The 21,537-nt window shown below is 56.2% G+C and overlaps 8 protein-coding genes across 8 annotated transcripts; 4 read left to right on the top strand and 4 right to left on the bottom strand.

The window, feature by feature from the left end:
- Window positions 1-843: 843 nt before the first annotated feature.
- Window positions 844-2,438, bottom strand: B0I36DRAFT_388884 (uncharacterized protein). Its single transcript, XM_046161274.1, has 4 exons — window positions 2,107-2,438; window positions 1,744-2,011; window positions 1,215-1,648; window positions 844-1,066 (listed from the first exon to the last, which is right to left on the bottom strand). The coding sequence occupies exons 1-4, from the start codon at window positions 2,205-2,207 to the stop codon at window positions 982-984; spliced, it is 888 nt and encodes a 295-aa protein (XP_046005805.1). The 5' UTR covers window positions 2,208-2,438; the 3' UTR covers window positions 844-981.
- Window positions 2,439-3,061: 623 nt separating this feature from the next.
- Window positions 3,062-4,341, top strand: B0I36DRAFT_254318 (uncharacterized protein; the record flags this gene model as incomplete). The annotated part of the gene is made up of 2 exons (XM_046150813.1): window positions 3,062-3,355; window positions 3,421-4,341. 2 exons carry the CDS (start codon window positions 3,062-3,064, stop codon window positions 4,339-4,341), a joined length of 1,215 nt encoding a protein of 404 aa, XP_046005806.1.
- A 56-nt stretch (window positions 4,342-4,397) lies between these two features.
- B0I36DRAFT_388886 (uncharacterized protein) lies at window positions 4,398-8,788 on the bottom strand (the record flags this gene model as incomplete). Its single annotated transcript, XM_046161275.1, has 5 exons — window positions 4,398-6,664; window positions 7,329-7,995; window positions 8,077-8,169; window positions 8,225-8,657; window positions 8,722-8,788. The coding sequence occupies 5 exons, from the start codon at window positions 8,786-8,788 to the stop codon at window positions 4,574-4,576; spliced, it is 3,351 nt and encodes a 1,116-aa protein (XP_046005807.1). The 3' UTR covers window positions 4,398-4,573.
- Window positions 8,789-9,153: 365 nt separating this feature from the next.
- On the top strand, window positions 9,154-10,710 carry B0I36DRAFT_388887 (uncharacterized protein; the record flags this gene model as incomplete). Its single annotated transcript, XM_046161276.1, has 5 exons — window positions 9,154-9,217; window positions 9,422-9,468; window positions 9,532-9,728; window positions 10,066-10,486; window positions 10,544-10,710. 5 exons carry the CDS (start codon window positions 9,154-9,156, stop codon window positions 10,607-10,609), a joined length of 795 nt encoding a protein of 264 aa, XP_046005808.1. The 3' UTR covers window positions 10,610-10,710.
- A 716-nt stretch (window positions 10,711-11,426) lies between these two features.
- Window positions 11,427-12,146, bottom strand: B0I36DRAFT_336993 (uncharacterized protein). Its single transcript, XM_046155632.1, has 3 exons — window positions 11,991-12,146; window positions 11,782-11,938; window positions 11,427-11,716 (listed from the first exon to the last, which is right to left on the bottom strand). The coding sequence occupies exons 1-3, from the start codon at window positions 12,040-12,042 to the stop codon at window positions 11,677-11,679; spliced, it is 249 nt and encodes an 82-aa protein (XP_046005809.1). The 5' UTR covers window positions 12,043-12,146; the 3' UTR covers window positions 11,427-11,676.
- Window positions 12,147-12,714: 568 nt separating this feature from the next.
- On the top strand, window positions 12,715-14,549 carry B0I36DRAFT_425566 (nucleoside phosphorylase domain-containing protein). Its single transcript, XM_046162339.1, has 3 exons — window positions 12,715-12,785; window positions 12,871-13,927; window positions 14,022-14,549. The coding sequence occupies exons 2-3, from the start codon at window positions 12,961-12,963 to the stop codon at window positions 14,465-14,467; spliced, it is 1,413 nt and encodes a 470-aa protein (XP_046005810.1). The 5' UTR covers window positions 12,715-12,785; window positions 12,871-12,960; the 3' UTR covers window positions 14,468-14,549.
- A 1,906-nt stretch (window positions 14,550-16,455) lies between these two features.
- Window positions 16,456-17,189, top strand: B0I36DRAFT_396241 (uncharacterized protein; the record flags this gene model as incomplete). Its single annotated transcript, XM_046161539.1, has 1 exon — window positions 16,456-17,189. One exon carries the CDS (start codon window positions 16,456-16,458, stop codon window positions 16,909-16,911), a length of 456 nt encoding a protein of 151 aa, XP_046005811.1. The 3' UTR covers window positions 16,912-17,189.
- Window positions 17,190-17,665: 476 nt separating this feature from the next.
- B0I36DRAFT_254837 (Sodium/hydrogen exchanger family-domain-containing protein) lies at window positions 17,666-19,583 on the bottom strand (the record flags this gene model as incomplete). The annotated part of the gene is made up of 4 exons (XM_046150841.1): window positions 17,666-18,007; window positions 18,101-18,517; window positions 18,622-19,409; window positions 19,466-19,583. 4 exons carry the CDS (start codon window positions 19,581-19,583, stop codon window positions 17,666-17,668), a joined length of 1,665 nt encoding a protein of 554 aa, XP_046005812.1.
- Between the last annotated feature and the right edge of the window lie 1,954 nt (window positions 19,584-21,537).

Raw genomic sequence — 21,537 nt, forward strand, 5'->3', positions numbered from 1 at the left:
TCCTTTATGCTCCTGTGTCATGCCACTCCGGAACTCAAAATACCGGGCACTTGGGCCATCGGACGTCCGCCCTTCTCTTTCAGGCGATAGTTGGCACCTAGGGAGATCATGACATATATATTGGCCCACCCGCCCGTTGGAGCTCCTGAACATGGAGACTCCGACACACCTCGACTTCCTTCTCATTCCTACGTAGGACATGTCGTGTCCTACGAAAGGTCTGTGCACGTATCAGATGCGTCTCATTCCCTTTTCCAGGCGGAGTTGCAGGTTGGGCAAAGCGCCTAACGCAAAGTCCTCCAAAGATGCACCGAACTACACCCGCTTCCTCGAAATGATGCACTAATGCTACTGCCCAGAAATAGCTACTGTCGATCAGCTTCTGCCTGTCTCACACCTTTTCCAGTCACTGGACCTCTAGCTAGTAGCCCGTCCGGTTCCTCAAGGTCTGGTCGATTCCCGTCTTTCCTGGCTTCTACTTTCTTGTCAGTCTCCTCTGGCATCAAATCTGCCAGCTGTTCTCCTTGGAATGGTCCACGAAAAGGCGCACAACGGAAGTGCTCCCGCCCAACGCAGCCAATTGCTGCGCGCTGGGGCTTCTCTAGTCCTCCACCTCCTCTTCCTCTTTCTCGACCACCTCCACCGCCCCCCCACGCCACTTCACTGCAACCCGGCCTGACTCACCAGGCGGCGAAATTGGTTGCATAATAATCCAAATTGCTCCATGCCGCCGCTTATACCGAATTCATTGTGTATGAATTCCCCGATGCGCCATTGACATTGGTCGGAAGCAACTGCACCGCCGGCAAGCAGGAGCATGGTGACCCATAAACGCAGCCACGTGCCACTCGGCTTCTCCAGGCCACAGCTGCTCTTCACTGCCTGGCCGTAGTCTGTTCTGTCAATGAGGTTGCCCGGTCGAATAGGCTGCACTTCTCGTGAATCGGAAATCGCACAAGACATATCTACTAGTCGCCTGACTTAAGCAGTTGTGAACGAGATCTGCGACGTCATGAACTCGACAACAAGCTTCTCAAACACGTGGAAGTCGACCACCGCGCCGAAGTTGAACGACAGCACCGAGTCAGCACATGTATATCAGGTGTAAGGTTTCTGTGCGTCAACATGCAGAGGCCCCGCGCTCCGGCTTTCGCATCATTGCCCCTGCTCTCACCAGACCTTGGCACACAGAGAGGAGGGAAAAAAGAACGTACCCGTGACATTTCACCTCGTCCTTGAGCTTCTCCGCCAGCCCCATGATAGTCCGCAGGTCCAGACTACCCAGCACTGGCTGTCGGCGGATCTGATCCCATGCCTGGATCGGGGTGAGACCGCTTCCAGCACTACCGCCACCATTCCCGTCGCTACTGGCCTCGTCTGCCACAACGTCTGGCGCAAGCGCGAGTAGCCGGTCTAGGATCACTGCTGGCGGAGTGTCCCCTGTCGCAGAGGCCAGCAATGGGGATGGCCATGATGACGAGGGCGAGGACCCGGTCGAAGAGACGTTTGTGCTGGAGCCAGGCGAGGCTTTGATGAAGCGGGAGTGGAACCTGTGCGAGGGTGGGGAAGGGGAGGAGTATTGCTCGATGGCCTGATGGCTCGTCGGGCTTCTTGGGATCGCCGTGGACGTGGTGCAAGCATGGTTCTTCTATCCTGCAATGGAGATGGAAGATTAGGCACCAAGCACGACCGCGCGAAGAGTGCTGAATATTGGGGCCCGCCAAGGAAAAGCCAGACACATACTAACTTGAGCACAAAGGTCATGCCGAGCGTGGCCTGGTCGACGTCACAGACCCGGGTTGTCAGTGAGACCCCATGGAGAGTGGCCGACGCGTGCGGCTGCGGAGGCGGGCTGGGCGACAGCCCCGATGGCGACACGGTGATGCCGTGGTGCTCGCAGGCGCGCCGAAGGTTGTCGAGCTGCGCCGCGAGCCTGTGCTCGCGCTGCTGCGACTTGGACAGGGCACCCTCGAGGTCTTTGACGTAGCGGACCTTGCGCTGGCGATATGTGCTGTTGGCGGGGACCGCGAGAAAGGCACAAGGTCAGCCAAACCACTCATTATGGGACAATCCGCCCAAATGTAGTAGCGCAGATCAGGGACTGACTTTTGGGCCCGGCGGAGCTGCTCGCGCCTTTGTTCGGCCTGGGCTTCCTTGCTCTTCTTGTTCGGATTAAAGATGCGGAAGATGGGGCTCGGAGGCGACATGGTTGCGAATGGACGAACAGGTCCGCAGACGGCACGACATTGACGGGCCCGGACTAAGGCTTAGTTGTGCTGTGCGTCGTGTTCTTCTGGAAGCCCGCTGGCCGGATATGTGGATGTACTGCTGCTTGTACTTGTGCTTGTGCTTGTGCCTGAAAGATCCTGGTCGCCGCTGTCCCGACACTGTTTGGCATTGTGACACCGGTCATGTTGGGCGGACCGTTGGGGTTCCAGGATACGGCTGCTGGAGGAGCGGCACTCGGGCCCCCTCCACCATGGCCCCTAGGCCCCTTTGGCTCATGTTTGGGTTTCATCAGGCCCAGTGCTGTGTCAGCAGAGCCCCGGTCATCATCGGCCGAACCACAGCTGAAGCTTCCCCAGCCCGGAGCTTACCCCGTGGTCCTGCGCTATACCACTTCCGGCAAAATTGATGAGACCATCATTGTTCACTGCAACGGCCCCCAGGGCAGTGTGGGGGCCCCTGGAACCATCTTGTCTTGGCAGTCCGTGATCAGTATTTCCCCTTTGGGAGATTTCGTTGACGAGATCTTGCCGCTCTCCCGCTCTCCAGGGGCGCATCTCGAAGCAATTGCCATTCGAAGCCGACCGAGTCGTCCGAACCGGCTTGCGAGACTAAATGTATAAAGAAGCTGCTGAGTCGCAGTAGTTATCATGTTGAGCTCACCAGTTCAAGCTGCGCTACTCCGTCCGTGTTCTCCACTTCCTTGTCTGTCACTTCCACGGCTCTGGTAGCCAGCCAATCATTTGTTTCTTCCAACGAGCCCACTCGACCTTTGTTACCGCAAATCGAAACGTCCTAGACATCACCAAAGCCCACCATGCGTTTCCAATCAACTATGGCCGTCCTCTCTGGACTGCTGGCCGCCAGCCCAGCCTCTGCCGCTCCCCACAACCGACCACAGGGGCAGGGAGGCAAGGGCAAGTGCCAGCTTGCAGGAGCTGCTTACCTGACAACCAACGGCGAAGCCAACTTCGTGGTCTCTCTGGGTGTTGAGAAGAACGGCATGCTTTCCAAGGGCAAGATGGTCGCGACGGGCGGCTGCGGATCCGCGAGCATCGACGGCAGCACAAAAGAGCCCGCCAAGGCGGATCCTCTTGTATCGCAATCTGCGCTGACGGTCGCTGGGAAGGTGAGCAGCTCCCATTCAGCTGCTTCTGTTGATATCCAACTAATCACAACGTTCCATCCTCACAGAGCCTGTTCGCCGTCAACGCCGGAACGAACGATGTCAGCATGTTTTCGATCGACGACGCCGACCCGACCAAGCTCGTCATGGTCGGTATGCCCGCCAAAGTGCCTGGCGAGTTCCTCAACACTGTCGCCGCGTCAGCCAAACACAAAATCGTATGCGCGGCAGCCACAGGAGCCGTGGCCGGCGTGTCTTGTGCCTCCTTTGATGAAACTAACGGTGTCGGCGCGATGGACGCTCTCCGCCCCATCGACCTCGGCCAGACGACACCACCTGTTGGTCCCACCAACACCGTCTCCCAAGTCCTCTTCTCCGAGGATCAGAACACGCTCTTCGCGATCGTCAAAGGCGACCCAGCCACACCCGGCAAGACGGGCTTCATAGCCGCATTCCCCGTGACCGCTGCGCAGGGCAACACCGCCGCCAGCGTCAGTGCCCAGGGCAAGCAGTCGTCTCCGGCCGACACACTGGTGCTCTTCGGCTCGACCACTTTGCCCGGGTCCAGCGACATCTTCGCGACCGACGCGTCCTTTGGCGCAGCAGTCCTCTCGGTTGCGGCAGACGGCACCACTACGACCAAGAACCGCGGCGTCGTCGACGGACAGGCGGCATCCTGCTGGGCAGCCTTCTCCCCGGCCACCAAGACGGCCTTCATTGCAGACGTGGGCGTCAATCGGCTCGTCGAGATGTCGGTCCAGGACGCGTCGATTGTGCGCGAGCTGGATCTCAGTGCCAACAAGCAGTCGGGCATGATTGACCTGAAGGCTCTGGGCGGGATGGTCTATGCGCTCGCGCCGGGCAACAACGAGACGGCGCCCGCGGTCGTGGTGGTCGATGCCAAGGGCGGCAAGCAGGTGCAGGTTATGGATCTTGGGGCGCTGGGTGTGACGGGGCGGGTGCAGGGCATGGCGGTGCTGGGGCTTTGAGGGTGGTGTAAATGGGATGCTTGTCTTATTCTTCTAGTGTTGCGAATTCGATTTTCCAGGCTTCATTTTGGGATGGACGCGTGACATGGAGCAAGGACTATTGACTGCCAGCCTTCCTGTTCTCGACATTGCTTCCGATCGCACGGGGACCATGGCAAGGACTCTGCGAACAATTAATCATCACAAATCTTCCCCTGGTTGGGCCGACGGGTATCAGCTCACACCCTCTGGCTCAATCCAACCGTGTCCACACTCTCTCGTCAAATTCAATCCTCCAGGCCGGTCCCTGATTGAAACCATACAGATATTCCGCGCCCACTTCCTCCGCGACCTTGCGGGTCTTGTCCACCCCGTCGCTTGCCAGTCTTGCCAACTCTTCAGTTTCATGGTGTCCGCGGCCGATCAACTCCACTATCCTGACCGTCTTGAGATTCGGCAGCTTCTCCGCCCTCCGCTCCTTGAACCCCCTCCATAGATCCGGCCACGAGATCGGGGGATCCCTGCGGGCGCCCCAGCTGAGGGCAAACTCGAACTCCTCGACACTCTCTGGCAGCAGGTCGACCAACGCCGGCAGGGCCGTCGTGACATCCCAGACGGCAAAGTCCTGATCGCGAGCCGGCGTGGTCACCATGGTCTGGACCTCGCCCGTCGCGGGATCGGGCCCGAGAAACACGCCCACGTCCACGACAATCCTCTTCGCGGCCAGGAACCTGCGCAGCGAGCCCACGGCGACGGCCGTCTCCCCGAAGAACCCCTCAATCCCGATAGCCAGATCTGTAATCTGCCTTGCAACCAGCACCGACGACGACGACGACGACGATGACGACGACGACGACGACGAAGTCTGCCCCCTCGCCCCTGCCCCTGCCCCCGCCACCGTTCCCATTCCCGCTCCCGTCGTCGTAGCTGCACCACCACCAGCACCACGCCGGAGCCCCTGCTGCAGCTGTCGTCGTTCTCGAGACAGCGGCTCGTCGATGACAAGAGCACGCGCATTCTCGACCGCCTCGACGAACAAGCCCGCCGCCCACTCGAGCTGGCACCCATGCCACTTGACCTCGTGCAGGTACCGCAGCACCTTGAGGCCGGGCATGCGCTCCACGAGCCGCCCGATCCCCTCTGCGTCCATGCAGCACGACACCAGCTCGAGCGTCTCGATCCCGCTCCACTGCCGGGCCGACAGGAGCGAGGCGGACTCGTCCACCGCCTCGACGCTGCCCGGCCAGCGGTAGGGGATCCCCGTGTACCCGTCGTCCGCGGCGACGAGGTTGGTCGCGCGGAAGGCGCGGATGTGCGGCGAGGTCAGGAACGGGTCGAGAGACTGGGTGTTCACCCGGCCGTCGTACTCGGGCTGCGTGACGTGGTGGAACTCGCGCAGGTGTTCGAGCGGCGAGGTCGTGAGGCCTCGGGTGAGCCGGAGGCGCTTCTTGTCGACCGGGTTCATGTTGTTGTCTGGGCGGGAGAGGATCGTGTCCGGGCTGGTGGTGCCGATGCGGGCGGACATGAGCTCGAGTAATGGGATCACGTCGCTGTCGGTCTCGACGTTGGACCCGGACAGATCGAGGGATCGCCCGATGGAGACGTGGCGGAGTTGCGGGAGGTATGTGAGGAGCACGACGAAGGCGAGCACCTCGACCGCTTCCGGGTCTGGCTCTGAATGCCCGTCCTTGTTGTCGTTATCGTCGTCTTCAGAGCCTCCCACGTCCGGATGATGATCACCACCCGCTTGCTCGTCACCAGGAGCAGCTTCTCCACCCTTCCTGCTGATGGTGGGCGAGAAGAAACGGGCAATAGTCTTCGCCCACTTGCCCGCATCCGCACCAGCCGCCTTGATCCACGGATTCCGCGCCAGGCAGCGCTTCACCATGCGACCCGGTCTCTCAGGACACGGGTTCCGGACCGCATCCTCATGCAGCCACGCCAAGCCCCCGCCCCGATGGCGCACGCCCCCGTGCCGCGGAGAGGGCCCAGTCCCCGACAGATCGCGGGTGACCAGGCTCCGCACAAACCAGCCGATCTGCGGGTACCGCGCGACCCCGTAGATGCAGTCGGCCAGGTCCTCGGCGAGGTCCTCGGGGTCGTGCGCGCGCAGGTCGAGCATGTGGAAGCGCGCCTTCCAGGTGTTGTGCTCGGCGAGGTAGTCCCGGCCCGCGCTGTGCAGGTGCTTGCACGACAGCATCGCGGCCTCGAAGCCGTCGGGCCGTGTGTCGTTGATGATGTGCCGCAGGATCTCGGCGGGGAGGCTGAGGAGGGGCATCGTTTTGATGAAGGGGGCGGTCAGTTTTGAAGGGTTGAAGACTGCCGGATGTCTGGAGAGCCAGTACTGAGGAGGCGTTGTAGAGTTTAAAGGCGTGATCAGGTTTTCAGTACATCAACAGGGGCAGACTCCTGTACCTGATTCACGGCACCACACCACAGAAGAATGTGGCGTGAAGCTTGGCAAGCGAGTTGCAGCATGGAGCCAAGATGCGCCGCGTGGGGAAAAGGGACCGGCACAACAGGCATCCATCCATACGAGACAGGTATACTTCCCTGGGCTCCACACCACATTAGGCATCATCCCCCGAGGTGTGCAGTGGAAATAGAATGGGGCCGTCGGGACGAAGGGTAGGGGCCACGATGAACAGTCCATCGCGTGATTATGGAAGCTGGTTATACGTCTGGCAAGTATCTGCTCTCACATATCAGTCCTTTCGCTCGTTTGGATAGCGAATTGCTTAATATGCGGACTCGCCTTCTGCATTCCAACCTTTTTGCCTGCCGGAGTCCGCTCTCTGGGCATCTCAGTGATCACTAATCGATTGTACTCAACCAAGTAGAGGCAGCAAGTCTCAAGGACCCAACATCGAGAACCATCATGACATGTTTTGAGGATATTGAGATAAGATTAAATATGTATCGATACTATTCTAGGAACTCATTACACATTACATCATTTACAAGGCCAGAGCTACCAAAAAGACTGACAACAGCGACCCCATCGCTACCCCAACATTAGCCGCGCCAGCCGTAGGAATAGGCTGCGTGGTAGACTCGGTCACCGAGGGCAGCGAGATGGGGGGAATGCTCGAGACAGTCGGCATCGGAGCCGGAGGGATGCTGCTCGAGACCGTAGGCATTGGGACAGGGGGGATATCCGTGAACGAGGGCAGAGGGATCGTCGACGCCTCTGTGACCGTCGGCAGCGGCACGGGCGGGACATCCAGCGTGGACGAGGACAGCTCAGTCGTCTCTGTCGGGCCGACCGCCGTCTCGGTCGGGACGATCACAACCTCGGACGTCGTAATAGGCGTCGTCGGCTCGACCAGCGGGCCCGTAAGCGTGGGCGCCGCGTAGGGCGGGTCGAACAGGCCGAACTGCCCGCACGCGTTGCACGGGTACGCCCAGGAGCTGACCTCGCTGGGCGCGGCGAGGATGGGGTTGCAGTGCGGGTCGGGCGCCATGGTGGCAATGGCCGACGGCGCGACCGACTTGGGGCAGTCGGTGCTGAGGTCGCTCAGCTCGAGCTGCACCGTCGCCGTGGAGCCCACAATCGTCGACACCTCGGTCAGGTCGAGCGGGATGATCCAGTTGGTGGTCTGCGGGCCCAGCAGCTGCGAGGCGTTGTTGATGCCCGCCGCCGTGGGCACGAGCATGTACACGGATGGGTAGGTGCTGGAGAATTGAATTGTGTGAGCCTCGGGTGCTTTGGCCGCCAGGAGGCTGGAGGAGGAGGAGGATGGAATGCGAGCTTACAAGGTGTAGTCGAGCGACTCGTCGACCCAGGTGCTGGGGTACGAGTGTGGCCGGTCACTCGGCCAGAAGTACAGGTTGACCGTCTCGGCAGATCTATTGTGAGACGTCAGCATCAAGCTCAGCAAAGTGCAGATTCAGATACACTTACACGCTGCATTGCGTCGGGCATGGGTTGAAAGTCGTCGAGAATATGGTCTCGGTCGTATAAGTCGTCGTCGGCACCGTCGCGGTCGTCGTGTCCGTCTCCGTGACTGTCGCGTATGCGGTGCCCGTGATGGTCACAGAGTCCGTGTCTGTTACGGTCACACTGCCCGTCAGGGTGTTGGTCTCGTATGCAGTGCCGGTCTTGGTGTTGGTGACGAGGTCGGTAAAGTACAGAGTCGTCGTGATGCACTCTGTGATGTACGACTCGACGACCTTTGTCTTGATGCTCGTGACTGTCGAGTTGACCGCGTACGGCACCGTGACCTCGACGAGGTGGGTCGTGGTGCGGTAGTCAGTCTTGGTCTTGTATGTCGTCGTCACATAACTGCAGTGGGTGGCAGTGTCCGACTCGCACGTCGTTTCCGGGTCGTGTTCGGCTGAAAGACGTCATAAATATTAGACCAGATCAAGCAACAGCAAGGAAAAGTGTCTGCTACTCACGTTGCCCAGCCCGTGCCTGAGAGACAAGCAGGGCGGCGGACACAAAAGCTGCAAGGTTCCACAACATGACGGGCTATTGTCCACAAGCGAGTGTGCAAAGCGAGAGAGGTTTAACTACAACGAGTGTTGGTGCAGAAGGACAGGATGCAGGAAACACACAGGCTAAACTCGCGGCATCCGTCTGCAGGACACACCTCTGTTTATCAATGCCAGCCTGCGCCCAGAGAAACTGACAGACGAACCCCAGAAATCAAGGTCAACGCTCCACGCCAAGCCCTTTCTGGGCCGCGCGGTGCGGGAGTCCTCTTCCTCCTCGGCACGCTCCGCAACAAAGTGCCATTGCCCAACGTGCGCATTGTTTACCGGCAGCGCGGACGGATGGCCAGACCCCAGCCGCCGATCTGCTGCGCCAAGCGCATTGATTTCGTCGACATGCGGTCATCACGGCCGGTGCTGTGTGGATACACGTCAGAACACTACTGCAGGGACCTTGCAGGTGGGCTGCCCCAACGAGCCTGGTATTCCTGGTCAGGGGTTTGTGCTATTCCTGCAGGCATCGCTATCTCGCCGATTGGTCGCAACTCCAGTATAAGCAGGGGTCCGCCCCCGGAGTGACGTCGTCCATCACCGCCGCCTCGCGTGGATCCGGAGCTAATGCAGCGGCGCGTTGTTGGAGTAGCTAATAATAACGGACAACTAGTTATTGAAATTGACTGGCAAGCCTCCAGCAAGAGTCAGACCGTCTGTGTAAGTGTAGTCACTAGCCACTTCATAGTCGACCGTCAGCTCATGTGATAGACAGACTTCCAGAACCACCAGCTCCTTCTAACCTTTGACGGTCGCAAGTACTTCTCTCCTAATACCGAAACAGCAAAGAGGGTTCTTAATGTTGGCACCGGCACCGGCATTTGGGCCATTAACTTTAGTATACAGCCTTCCGAGCATATATGCACCTCTTGGACATATGGAGTTGACATTCTGCAGCGGACGAGCATCCCCACGCCGAGGTACGTTCCTTGTCTGAGTATAGGCTGAACGGCACTTATAATCTCTAGGTCGTAGGAGTCGACATTACACCCATCCAGCCTGGCTTATAAGTATCCTTGTTGAACTTAGCTAGCATAATATAGGGCCTGACCGTAGAGGCAGGGTTCCTCCTAATCTGCGTTTCGAGGTTGACGATATCGAAAAGCCTTGGACGTAGACACAGCAATTCGGCTACATCTTCGTCCGTATGCTTGTCGGCTCCCTGGCGAGCTAGGAGCCATTCTTTAAGTAGGCTTACGAGTAAGCTCCTACATCTCCATCAGTATTGAAACGCAGCCCGCTAACCATACGCTAAAGTACCCTCGAGCCTAGGGGCTGGATCGAGCTCCAGGACCCCGGTACCCCCTCTGTCTCTAATAACGGCACCTTAAAGGACAGATCCCCTTTGTGGCAGTATAACAGACGCTTCATCCAGTCTGCTAAGAACCTTAGCCGCCCGATCCATCTCGCTGCCGACCACGACGAGCGCCTCAAGGACGCAGGATTCATCAACGTCGAGCGCAAGGTCTTTAAGTGGCCCATTAATATATGGCCCAAGAACCCCAAGCACAGGGAGGTCGGCTTGTGGACTCTGGCCAACATCGAGGGCAATCTCGAGACCATCAGCATAGCCCTGATAACCCGCGGCCTAGGGATAACTAGGGAGGAGGTGGAGGTCTTCCTCGTAGGCGTCAGGAAGGACCTCCGGGACCGCAGGATCCCATGCTTACTGGCCGGTGTAAGTATTCAATATCTGCTCGAATTATTTGGGGAATAAAACTAACATCGTCTATAGCTACGTGACCATCGGCTAGAAGCCGTTACTGGAGAACTAGATAGCTCAAATTACATCAAGTCTTGATAGTTAGGATCAATATTACGCGAATATCGCATATATAGATTAGTCTCATCTATATCTTCGTAGCGCGGGGGCGGTGGGAGCAAGTGTTGATGATGATTTAGCTTAGTAGTTATTCATTACATCAAATAGTAGCATATGCTGCTTAACAGCACTCTTTACTTTAGCACATCGAATTCGCAAGAGGGTAGTGATTTCAGTATTGGCGGAAGCGCCCATAGTAACGAAGGCTCTGCAGCCGCCGGCCGTAGCTTGGGACTTTCGCTCTGGCCCGGCGCGGTATCGTCCAGGGCGGTCTCCGGGCCCGACGCCATCGTTGAGAAGTCCCATCACAGATGACGGAGAATCTCTTAATCCGTGGACGTCGCGTCAAAGAAGGGGTCATCGCGTCGAAGAAGGGGTCGTCACGTCGAAGAAGGGTCGTCGCGTTCGTAGCAGGATCATCTAGATCGGCATCCTCAACGGGCCGCCCAGTCCGAGAGGCCAGAACTCCCTCGTTCTATCTGTGTTGTACTCGGAGGGCGCTCTGAACCAGGGCCGGGCGGAGGCCTCTCTACGTTCGCCAATGCACCGTCGAGTGGGGTCACTGTTGCCGACCACAGGATATATCGGCGCGCTGACCATCCTCCCGAGGCAACACTACGGAACTCAGCATCCTCACGCAGCGACAACGTGCTGGCCATGGACATATACCTGGCAAAAAGTATCCAGGATGGCACATGGGATGGGTCTGTTATTCGGCCAAGCCCACTGCACTCCCATGACGAAGACTCCTCAGTGATGGCTTACGGGAGGGCTTACTGAGCCAGCAGCCTGGCTTCGGGCAACGCAGGGGCCTCATACAATAAGTAGTGCCACGGCCAGGGCGCTGCTACCGTCAATCCAGGGAATCGCTGATGTTTACACCAAGATTGCCCTCGGTAAAGAGGATGACTAACTTCCCGTCCTCAGAGACCTCACAGCTTCCATAGACGATGCTCTTATCCTCTGTGAAGTCCATGGTGATGATATGGGACGAGACTATGTTGTTGATCTCATCCTTCATACCCTCTCCATTGGCGGAGATAAATTCACACAGAGCAAACCGGGCGTGGTACGTGGTCAGCATATCTGAGGCAAGTTAGATCGGTTAGCTACGTTTGGCTGTCGGAACAACTCGTGTAACATTAACCTACTGGAAGATCATGATTCCTGGAGAGTGGTTGCCGAAGGAACCCTCCTCGGCGTACGGATAGAGAGTTAGGGGATCAATTTCGATGGTCCAGGGCGTTCCAAAGGTGTCCGAAATCTGTTGCTCTACCTCTGGCTTGTTTTGTTCCCATTCGTCACGGACTAGAGGGACATGTTAAACAACCTGGCTTCGCTTGAATCAGGACCCGCTTACCGTTCTTCTTGGCAGGAAGGGGAAGCTTCTCGGCGGGAGGCAAAGGAGGCATGGTCGTGATAACTCAAGGATAGAGAAAGGAACAGGGATTGTATGGGAGGACTGCTTGCTAGGACTGAGGTATTAATCAGTATGGGATGTAGAAGAGGTTGGGGGTCATATCTCGGGCAAACCCCCCATCTTTAATATTTTAAACTTGGTACAACCACGACGACAAGAAAATAATAACTTCCTCCCCGCTTTGGCTGGCTGAAGGAGGAGTCTGCCTCGTGGAGAATAAGCTCTCTCCATTTATCAGCTCAGGACCGGCCTGGATGCTCCTTACCCCCCACGCCGACTCCTGAAACGCGCTATTGTTAGCGATAATATCCACGGCCATGACCATCATGGTAGTATCTTCGTCGATCGCCCATGCAGCTGACTGCAGATCTCTGGCGTTTACGGCCGCAGGCTGCCCGTGGGTGGGCATGCTGCGTCCAGTGGACGACGCCACGCTAGACAAGCTGAACGCTAGCGCTTCTTGGCGCTGCTGGAACAGACTTCGGGGCGCTAACATGCATCCGCTTCGCCCGGTGGATACTGTAGCCCAGCAGGAAGTCTTGCTAAGATTCCCTCGTGCCTGGGTCAAGCGGCGTTGAATTATAGAATCCAGCTGGTATTTATAGATCTTTGCCCATCGCTTCCTAGAAAGCTCTTTTGCGTTGCTCCTGGGCATCAGAAACATCAAACACACCGACAACTCTTATCATCCTGTCTCTCTCTCTCGATACTAAACGCACTTGACATCATGTCTGTGTAAGTGCCCTTCACTCCCATTTTATTTTTCGCAGTCCTGCCCAACATGTTGTAAAGCTAATGACCTCTACTTTGCGTGCCATAGACCCCTCACGGCCGTTTTCATCCGATAGCTCGAGAAGACACGAGATCCTACGCCCGTCAAGAAATTCCGTCATCGGTCGTACAAGACGAGATGAAGCACGAAGACTACAAGGTCGGATGGATCTGCGCCCTGCCTACGGAGCTTGCAGCCGCCGCCTGCATGTTGGATGAGCTCCACAACCCGTTGCCTCAACCAGCCACCGATGATAACAACTACACTCTGGGTCGGATTGGGCCTCATAATGTGGCGATTGCGGGACTTCCGGCAGGCGTGATGGGTGTCACCTCGGCTGCTCGTGTAGCCGAACAAATGCGAACTTCATTTCCCTCTATGAGGTTTGGCCTGATGGTCGGGATTGGAGGCGGAGTGCCGAGTGACGATCACGATATTCGACTAGGGGATGTGGTAGTGAGCAAACCAGGCGACACATCAGGAGGCGTCATCCAGTACGACTTTGGCAAGACAGTGAAAGAGTGTCGCTTTGTGCGGACCAGTTCCCTGAATCGTCCTCCGGATGTTTTGTTAAAGGCCGTCACCAATCTGCAGGCACGACACATGTACGAAACGTCTCGCATCCCGAGAATCTTGTCCGATAGCACGGCTCGATGTCCTCTTCGCAAACAAGCATGCTCCTATCCCGGCGCGAGCTCAGACCAGCTCTATTGCTGGAAATATGACCACGTCCAGCAACAATCGACATGCGCTCAGTGTGATTCAAGCCAACTCGTCAATAGGCTTCCACGACCATCCAATGATCCAGTAATGCACTATGGCTTGATCGCTTCGGGAAATCAGGTGATGAGAGATGGCGTGACACGCGAACGACTTCGCAAAGAACTAAACATACTATGCTTCGAGATGGAGGCGGCAGGGCTTATGGATACATTTCCATGTCTTGTAGTGCGCGGGATCTGTGACTATGCAGACACCCACAAGAATAAGCAGTGGCAAGACTATGCCGCGGCAACGGCTGCAGCCTACGCCAAGGAGCTCCTCGGAATCACTCATATTCACGGCAATGTTGGTAATGAGGGTGCAGAGAAGAATATCTACAGAGGTATGACCTTTCGATGAGAATTTCGGTTGACATATGCTTCCGTCTATGAAAAGAGCAGAGCGAGGGGCGTATTGCTAATTTCCTGTGTGCCCAGGTATCCAAAAACTAAACCCTAACATCGCCTCTGACCGCGAAACATTGTACCGATATTTTCTCTCTTCACTTTCCACAGATCCTATCCCTCGCGATGACCAATGTGCTCGACAAGCCCACTACGTCAGCGAGCATATTCTCTCGAAGTTTCACCGAGCCGGTCCTTGGGGATTGTGCCTACGTAAATACCTGGAGGACGGAAACCCCTTAAATATCCGAGATTTCGAGGGTAAAACACCTCTTCATCATGCAGTGGTGACGAACTACGACAGAGATGATAAGGTGAGGGCGTTAGTGGAGGCGGGAGCAGATATAGCCATGAAGGATTTCATGGAACAGACGCCTGTCGATCTTGCGAGAGGCAAGAATGAACAGATCTTCATATTTCTCTTAAAGACGTGGCAGAAATCGGTTGTGGCAGAACAGCGGTATCAGGATAAGAAATAGAATATCATCTTGTAGCCCTCGTAAATTTCGAGAGGGGGAAATTAAGAGCGACGGGTTAGTTCAGGGGAGCAATATCAGTGACAGATCACCGGAAAACTACGAGAAAAAAAAATGGTAGACGGATTTCAACCTGACCCTTGGTCTCGATGGGAGGAAAACAGGATCAAAATGGAAAGTAGCACATATGGTTTGCCTTAAAACGCTTTGAATCTATTCTGACTTCACAGTTGATTTAGCTCTCCGTACAAACAAATATACCTCATGGATGAACATGGCCTGCTCAGTCTCCTTCCTAGAGGGACGAAGACGTTTCCGGCTGTCTCCTGGAGCTTCATCGGCCAGTTGCGAGCTTTGAGCTGATCCAATGTCTTCGCCGCACGGCTTCACTCCCTGGAGGAGGAGGTCATTGAGCTCGACCTCGCACCGCGATCCTCCGGAGCTCCAACCTGCGCATGGCTTCAGCTTCAGCCCTTCGCACGGTTCCCACCAAATTTCTACTACTACCCAAGCTCGCCCGATGTCAATCAGCTCTGCCCCTGGTCACAGAGAGCCCATTCGATCCTTTATTCACGGCTCTGGCTCTATGCGAGATGACTTGCTGGGTATGTTTGGTTGATGCGATTAAGGCCATCATCTTCCCAGCACCGCCTGCTTACCCACGGCTTTGCTTCCAAATAAATAAATAAAAAAGGAATGAAGAAAGTCAAGAATCGCCAACTCCGGTGAACTAGTTCCGGTAGATAGTGTTCAAAATGCGAGAACCATTTGTCAAGACACCGCGGAGGCCAGGTGTGGGAAAGGATTGCGTAGGGGGGGATGTCGTCGGCGCGCAGATCGTCCGTGAGGGTGTAGTTGTTGGCGTCATCTCGTTGTAGTAGCCGCATTATGGGATACGACCGATGACGGTAAGGGCTACTAGTCGGAGTGAAAAATATCTCGGTGGCCGCAGGTGCCGCGTGAAGGTCAAATGGGATACAAAGAAGCAGGCATCAGCATTATCATGGTAGGATATTGAGCCGCCTCTCAGCTCCAAGGGGTAAGGCAGATTCGTCACTCATCTGTGACGCTATACTGTGCATATGTACTACCGCTTTGCCCTCATATTCTCTGAAGTGCCGGCTTTGAATCATTGACAGTGCAAAGTTGTCAGCGAGATCACGGAAGACCTCATCTGCAACGGCTACGAGTGTCGCCGGGAGAGCTTTTGGGATGGTCGGGTTGTTCTTCTTATTGTGTGGACTAGTGTCGAGGGCACTGTCAAGCCATTTCGCTCCTGGGCTCATGTTCGCCTGCCGCGCCTTCCTTGCTTCGTCCCAGGCGGCGGCCGCTGGGTCGGCGTCTTTCTTTGGAGCCATGGTGCGGGAATGTGTGTTCGTAATAGGTAGTCTTTGGGTGTTTTCTTATGAAGAGAAGGGAAGTGAAAAATTTTGCGAAAAGGAAACTTTGTGAGGGTGGTGTGGTGGCAGGCCTTGATTGCCAGTGGTGGCGATGGTGGGCAACTTGGGTGTGTGATGTTTTTGTTTTATGAGGGATTTCCTGATCCTTTTGTAATGAATTGTGAGAGAGAGAGAGAAGAAACGGAAGAAGGAAATGAAATGCTAGGTGGCGGAGGAATGTTTCGTGTGATTGAGGAAGGTGCGTTTGTTGAGCCTTGAATGGTGTCGTGCGGAGGAACTGATTCTCCGTTGTATGGGTTGTTTCTTTTGCCGAATCGTGCAATTGAACGGAGGTCGCTTCTGCTCTTTTGTACGCCTGGCTTTTGGCCTGACTCAAGGTGCTTCAGCCTGTGATTCTGACTGAGGTCGTGTTCGCGCAGGTGTCGCGTGCCTTCCTGAATTGGCAACAGCTCACCGTTTGCACTCTGCTGCCTGCGCCGACGAGGTGCTTCGTTCCGCAGTATATGAAGGCCTGCTTTCCTGCTTCTGCTTCCTCTTTTCCTCCTCCATTATCGCAACATTCCTCGCTTTTTCTGGGTGCCTTTGGTCGAAATGGCTTCCAAACAGTCGAAACTTCAGTTTGGCAACGCGCGTGGCTCAAAGCCTGCGGCTGCTGCCCAGGGCACCGCTACCAGCGGTCCTCCTCCTCCTGCCGCTGGGCAGCAAGGAGAGCCTGTGCGATACGTCCGATATGCTTCAGAGGCTCCTTCCTTTACCGGCCAGGAAGTCGTGCCATATGAGCGACCCCGATTCGGCGGCCCTCAGGCTGAGGATCCTCCGGAATCTTCTGATCCTCTTCCTGACGACACAAGCCTTGCATCCGACGCGCTGGTTCCTCCTCCATATCTCAACCGCGATCACGAGATTGAGGAAATCATCCCGGAAAAGAAAGAGGAGATCATCACGTGGCTCAAACGTCGTGATACTTCGACTGTGACAATCATTCCCAACCATATTGCCGTGAGTGGGGAGGACGAACCATGGACCATATTGCAATACCTTGCATGATATGGCCACACTGACGAGGAAGAGACTAGAGGAGAGGAGGGTCAGCGATTGGCGCGAGAGTGACAGAGAGAGGCCCTACAGATTGTAGGTTCCCTTGAGCGAGGTCCGCCGATGGAGCAGCTCGAGAGTCGAGCCAGCCCCGAGGGCGCTGATGGCGTAGCTCAAGATCACGAAGCCGACATGGAAAGAATAAGGGACGGTTTCCCCGATGTACCGGTCCAACGAGTTGTCGGCGGTCGACATCTTTGGCCGGTGTTGTGTAGATTTGGGCACCTTTGGTGTCGCCTGATGACAGTTATGCCAAGGCAGCGTGGCTGCTCACGTCGCGCCCTGCACGGCGGTGGATCGGGCTGAAAGGTCTTGCAGAAACCTGCAGGATGCCTTTTCGGTTTCCCTTGCACATCACCTGCAACAAGCACACTATAGCATCACAGAAGGCTCTTTTCAAGAATGGTCATCAGGGGTCCTAGATCACATCTGAGACAGTGATTATTGCGCAGGGGTCTAGACCAGCCTCACGACGCCCCAACGAGGCTCCGTCTGTCTTATCGACGCTCCCTCGCCGTTCACCAGCTCTTCGCTGATGACCCGTCGTCCGTACTTCAGCAGTACATGTGTGGACGCGGACTCGGATGTATCATCCTATCACCTGTTACTTTGCTTGTCTTGACGATGCGTTTCTGCACTGCAAGGCAACGTGACCCGGTCCCGTCTCATGTTATCGACCCCACCCCCACACAGAATGGGTGGTGTCTCACTCTATATCGTCAGGAAACCTGATTGTGCGACTCGGAAGCGGAGGCGTCTCCGGGCGGTGAGGCTGAATTTCGTTGGCCGCCGAGGGTGCTGTGCTGCTGCGTATGACCGATCCGCCAATACGACTGCCCTGCAAGCCCACGTTGAGCATCGAGTCACGCGGGGAGTTGTTTCTCGATTGAGACCGGATAGGCGACAGGATCGGGAAGGCATTGCCCACACGCTTGCGCAGCCGAGCCCGGCCGCTCTCCTGATCGTTCTCCATGGTCAAGGTGCGGGAGAGTGTGCGAGGGAACCAGAAGCCCAGCTTGCCAAGAGGCACACTGAGACCATGAACAACCTGGCGGTGTGGCGTGGCCTTCGTCAGCAACCAAAACCCGTGTCTCTGCGTATTGGCAGGCGTGAGTGGGCATGAAGGAACTATAATACTTACCACACTGCAAATGGCAACAAACCAGACAATGACAGTCGTCGCTTCGCCAAGGTGCGCCACGTCTTTGCGTGTGCCCCCGCTGTGGCTAAGCCCCTCGATGAACTCCAGCGTGATGTACAGATAAAAGATACCGGACACACCCACGGGACCGAAAAATCCCATGAACAAGGCCTGGCGGATCTCTTCGGTCTGCGGGATCCAGCGATGAGCTCCGAGTATGACTGGCGGCCGCCGCAGCAGCAGAATAAGGATGCCCAAGGGGACCAAGCGCAAGATAGGCACGACGTCGTTGTCCAGGAACTTCTCCCAGGGACAGACTGCACCGTACCACATAAAGATGGACACATTGAGCAGCATGTCAATGGTCGGTTGAAGCGAGCTGCACCAGGTCATTTGGTTAGTTGAAATGGAGCTTTCCTTCATTGGACCTCTTCACGAATCGCGGGTCTCATACTGGCCGTTGTTTCACTTGTCAGCATTGACACACAACGCCGAGCGTGTTCCAGGCAGTGGGATCTCACCTCATCGAGTGTCTCAAGACGGAACCAGTCATCCCATGTAAAGACATTTCCGGCGATGAAACAAGCCAGGACATCATCGCTGCCGATCATGCCGCAAGTACCGGTGATGAACAGGGCAAGGGAGATGGCAAAGACGAGAAAGCTCTCTCTGTCTACCCACTTGTGCGTTTCTGCGTGGTAAAGGAGGCACTTGGCCACCCAGCCCACGATGGCGCCGTACAGGACGGACAGCAAGATGGTGTAGCCCCACGTTTCGCCGAACCAGAGACCCATGGCGGTTGCCGCGCCACCGGACTCGCTGACACCGCCATCCCCGGTGTACTTGATGAGCCAGAGAGCGAAGAAGAGGAATGGGTAGCCGAGGCCGTCGTTGGCGCCCGACTCGGCAATGATGATCTTCTGCAGCTCCTTGGGCACGTTGTGATCGGCAAAGCGGCCCTTGACGATGACGTTGGACAGGATGGGATCAGTCGGCGTCACACAAGCGCCAATAGCCAGTGCATGGAGGAAGGGGATGTTTGGCACCAGCCCCCAGACGAGCAGGCTTGTGATCATCCACATCGCCGTCATCACAGGGCCGACGAGCAGCGACAAGGGCCGCCATTCCTTGCGCAAGTAGCGGCTGGGGAGCTGAACACCGGCAAGCACAAGCTGCACGCCAAGGACGAGGCGGGAAAAGGCGAGCGTGACTGCGTTGAGATTGGTCTCGGACCCCAATGCATATTCAAGCGGTCGAATAAGGTTTGCAGCTCGGGGCGACAAGGCAACACCGGCCAACAGAGAGATGACTGGGACGAGGTTAGCGACAATGGATGCGGGAGGGGCCGACGCGTAAAGAACGTACGGGCTTCAGAGAGATAGAAATTCTCTTTGAGGAGATAGGAAACCAGGCCGAAAAGCGAGATCCAGCCCCCGAGCACGCTGACCACGATGTTGAAGTTGGTCAATGCAAGAGTGGGCATTGTAGTGACGCGACGAGGTAGGCTGTGTGGTCTTTATTGGGCTACGTCCCAGGCAAATGCCTCGGGTCGACTATGTGCCCGGTTGGCTTTGCAATGCCGCGATAGACAGCCACGACACAGAGAGCCGAATAGGAACAAAGCCGATGTTATTGGTGCATTTGTTCGGCGAAGCATTTCCCGCAGTAGCTGTAGGGAAGGTAGAAGAAGATGCAGCTAGTCTATAATGCAGAAATTCACAGGGAGAATAGGAAGAAGCCAGAAACTAGTCGACCGTGGAAGAGACTATCTCGGATCAGTTCCGGAGGGCGAGGTTTTCATTGGACGCCGACGGGTAGGGCCGGGGCGTAGAGGGAGGAGAACGGCTCAACGCTTACCGGCAGTGGGCGGCGGCGGCGGCGGAGGTTGGTAGGGGGCCTCTGTCCATCATTCCGCCTGGTAGTGCGCTCCACTACCAGGGCGGCGCCATAGTTAAGGACGGGGTTTAGGACCCACCTGGGGCAAGAGCGTCGTGCACTACCGCGTTGCGCACTACCACGGGGGGATGCACGCGGTCTAATTGGCTGGCGGGGCCGCGCCGGTTGGGGGGGGGGGGGGGGGTGGGGGCGTTGGGTTGGGGTAAGAAAGAGGACAGGAGACAGGGGACGGAGGGCGGCCGGGGGGACCGGGAAGGCGAGAGGAGAAGGAAAATGGAGACGTAAGCAAGGAAAAGAAAGGGTAAGAGTAGGAAGGAAGTTAACGATAGGAGAGGATTAGGCACCGCTCGACGATAGACTACTATACAAATAAAATACATATACGCTATAGCCGTACGGAGACGAAAGAAGGGGGAAATAGGCGAGCCGGGCTAAGTATACATTCGAGGGCGAGGAGAGAGGCGAGTCGTAACCGGAGCCAGGGCTACGAATAACTAGGTAGTAGCCGGCGAAGCGAGAGAGAGATAACGACCTTCTCTACGGACAGTAGGTAGGTAGCTAGGCTTACTAGTTGTCACGATCCGACCTCCGGGGTCAACCGTCTGGCCGGGCTTCGGGGTTGCTGTTCTGCGAAGTAGGTAAAGCTCAAGCAATATCACAACTGGTCGAATGTCGTTCTCTCTCTGGGTTGTCGTGTCTCTGGGAAGAGATACCAGTCTCGGCAATTGAGTGACTAGTTCAAGTGTGGGTGGGAATGGTGGTTAGATTGATCGCTGAAGTGCAAAGGTAGCGACTGTCTGGTAAAGGAAATCCTCCAATATATATAGACCTTTGTCCTTCATCGTGGCTGCTCCCTGGTGGTCATGGATCGCTGGATATGTTGGTGATCCTATATCCAGGTCACCTGGATATGTTCATATCCACATATCCGTCCTGCTGCCATAATGAGATGTTTACGTAAGTCGACCCATGACTCCTTCGCAGCCCCCGCCCTTGTCCATGGCCTGGTGTTGCGGCCTTGTTTGTCCTCTCTTCCGGCCCAAACAATCCCCTGCCTGGTCCTGGGTCGTCACACTAGGACCAGATTACACATTAATACTTAATATAGTTAATAAGTTAGTTAATAATCTCGAGAACCTTTATAAGAACTAGGGAAGCTAAGCGAGGCGGAGATGATGTACTTGTGGGAGCTTCATAGATATGAGAGAGCTGTGGGACTTGATAAAGTTACGATATACCGGCTAGCGATTAATACCCTTATGAACCTAGGATCTTTGTACACTCTTGCGAAGGACCGGTAGAAGGAGGTTAGGTAGCCAGGATCGGAAAGGATGTCTTCCACCAAGACAACGCCACTCCCCTTGCCGCGCTAGCCCAAGACTTGATCGTAACGAGGTGCTTGCATAACGAAACTGCGAAGGTTGGGCATGCCCCTAACAGCTTTCGCAAGGAAAGGGTGGGAATGGCGGAGCACGTTGGCGTAACGTGCACCGTTAGTTGTGGTGATCTCGCAGTCCAGATGCGGGCATGGTCTGATCCAA

This window comes from Microdochium trichocladiopsis, assembly GCF_020744255.1.
Source record: "Microdochium trichocladiopsis strain MPI-CAGE-CH-0230 chromosome Unknown B0I36scaffold_12, whole genome shotgun sequence".
NCBI lineage: Eukaryota > Fungi > Ascomycota > Sordariomycetes > Xylariales > Microdochiaceae > Microdochium > Microdochium trichocladiopsis.

What these genes read in the sequence shown, in the direction of transcription:
- B0I36DRAFT_388884 (XM_046161274.1), bottom strand. Translation starts at nt 2,207, where the DNA reads ATGTCGCCTCCGAGCCCCATCTTCCGCATCTTTAATCCGAACAAGAAG. An exon ending in TGACCTTTGTGCTCAAGTTA is followed by an intron (nt 1,649 to 1,743) that starts GTATGTGTCTGG and finishes ATTGCAGGATAG; the next exon opens with AAGAACCATGCTTGCACCAC. An exon ending in GACGAGGTGAAATGTCACGG is followed by an intron (nt 1,067 to 1,214) that starts GTACGTTCTTTT and finishes GCTGTCGTTCAA; the next exon opens with CTTCGGCGCGGTGGTCGACT.
- B0I36DRAFT_336993 (XM_046155632.1), bottom strand. Translation starts at nt 12,042, where the DNA reads ATGCCTCCTTTGCCTCCCGCCGAGAAGCTTCCCCTTCCTGCCAAGAAG. An exon ending in CCTTCCTGCCAAGAAGAACG is followed by an intron (nt 11,939 to 11,990) that starts GTAAGCGGGTCC and finishes ATGTCCCTCTAG; the next exon opens with TCCGTGACGAATGGGAACAA. An exon ending in CCAGGAATCATGATCTTCCA is followed by an intron (nt 11,717 to 11,781) that starts GTAGGTTAATGT and finishes AACTTGCCTCAG; the next exon opens with ATATGCTGACCACGTACCAC.
- B0I36DRAFT_425566 (XM_046162339.1), top strand. Translation starts at nt 12,961, where the DNA reads ATGAAGCACGAAGACTACAAGGTCGGATGGATCTGCGCCCTGCCTACG. An exon ending in AGAGAAGAATATCTACAGAG is followed by an intron (nt 13,928 to 14,021) that starts GTATGACCTTTC and finishes CTGTGTGCCCAG; the next exon opens with GTATCCAAAAACTAAACCCT.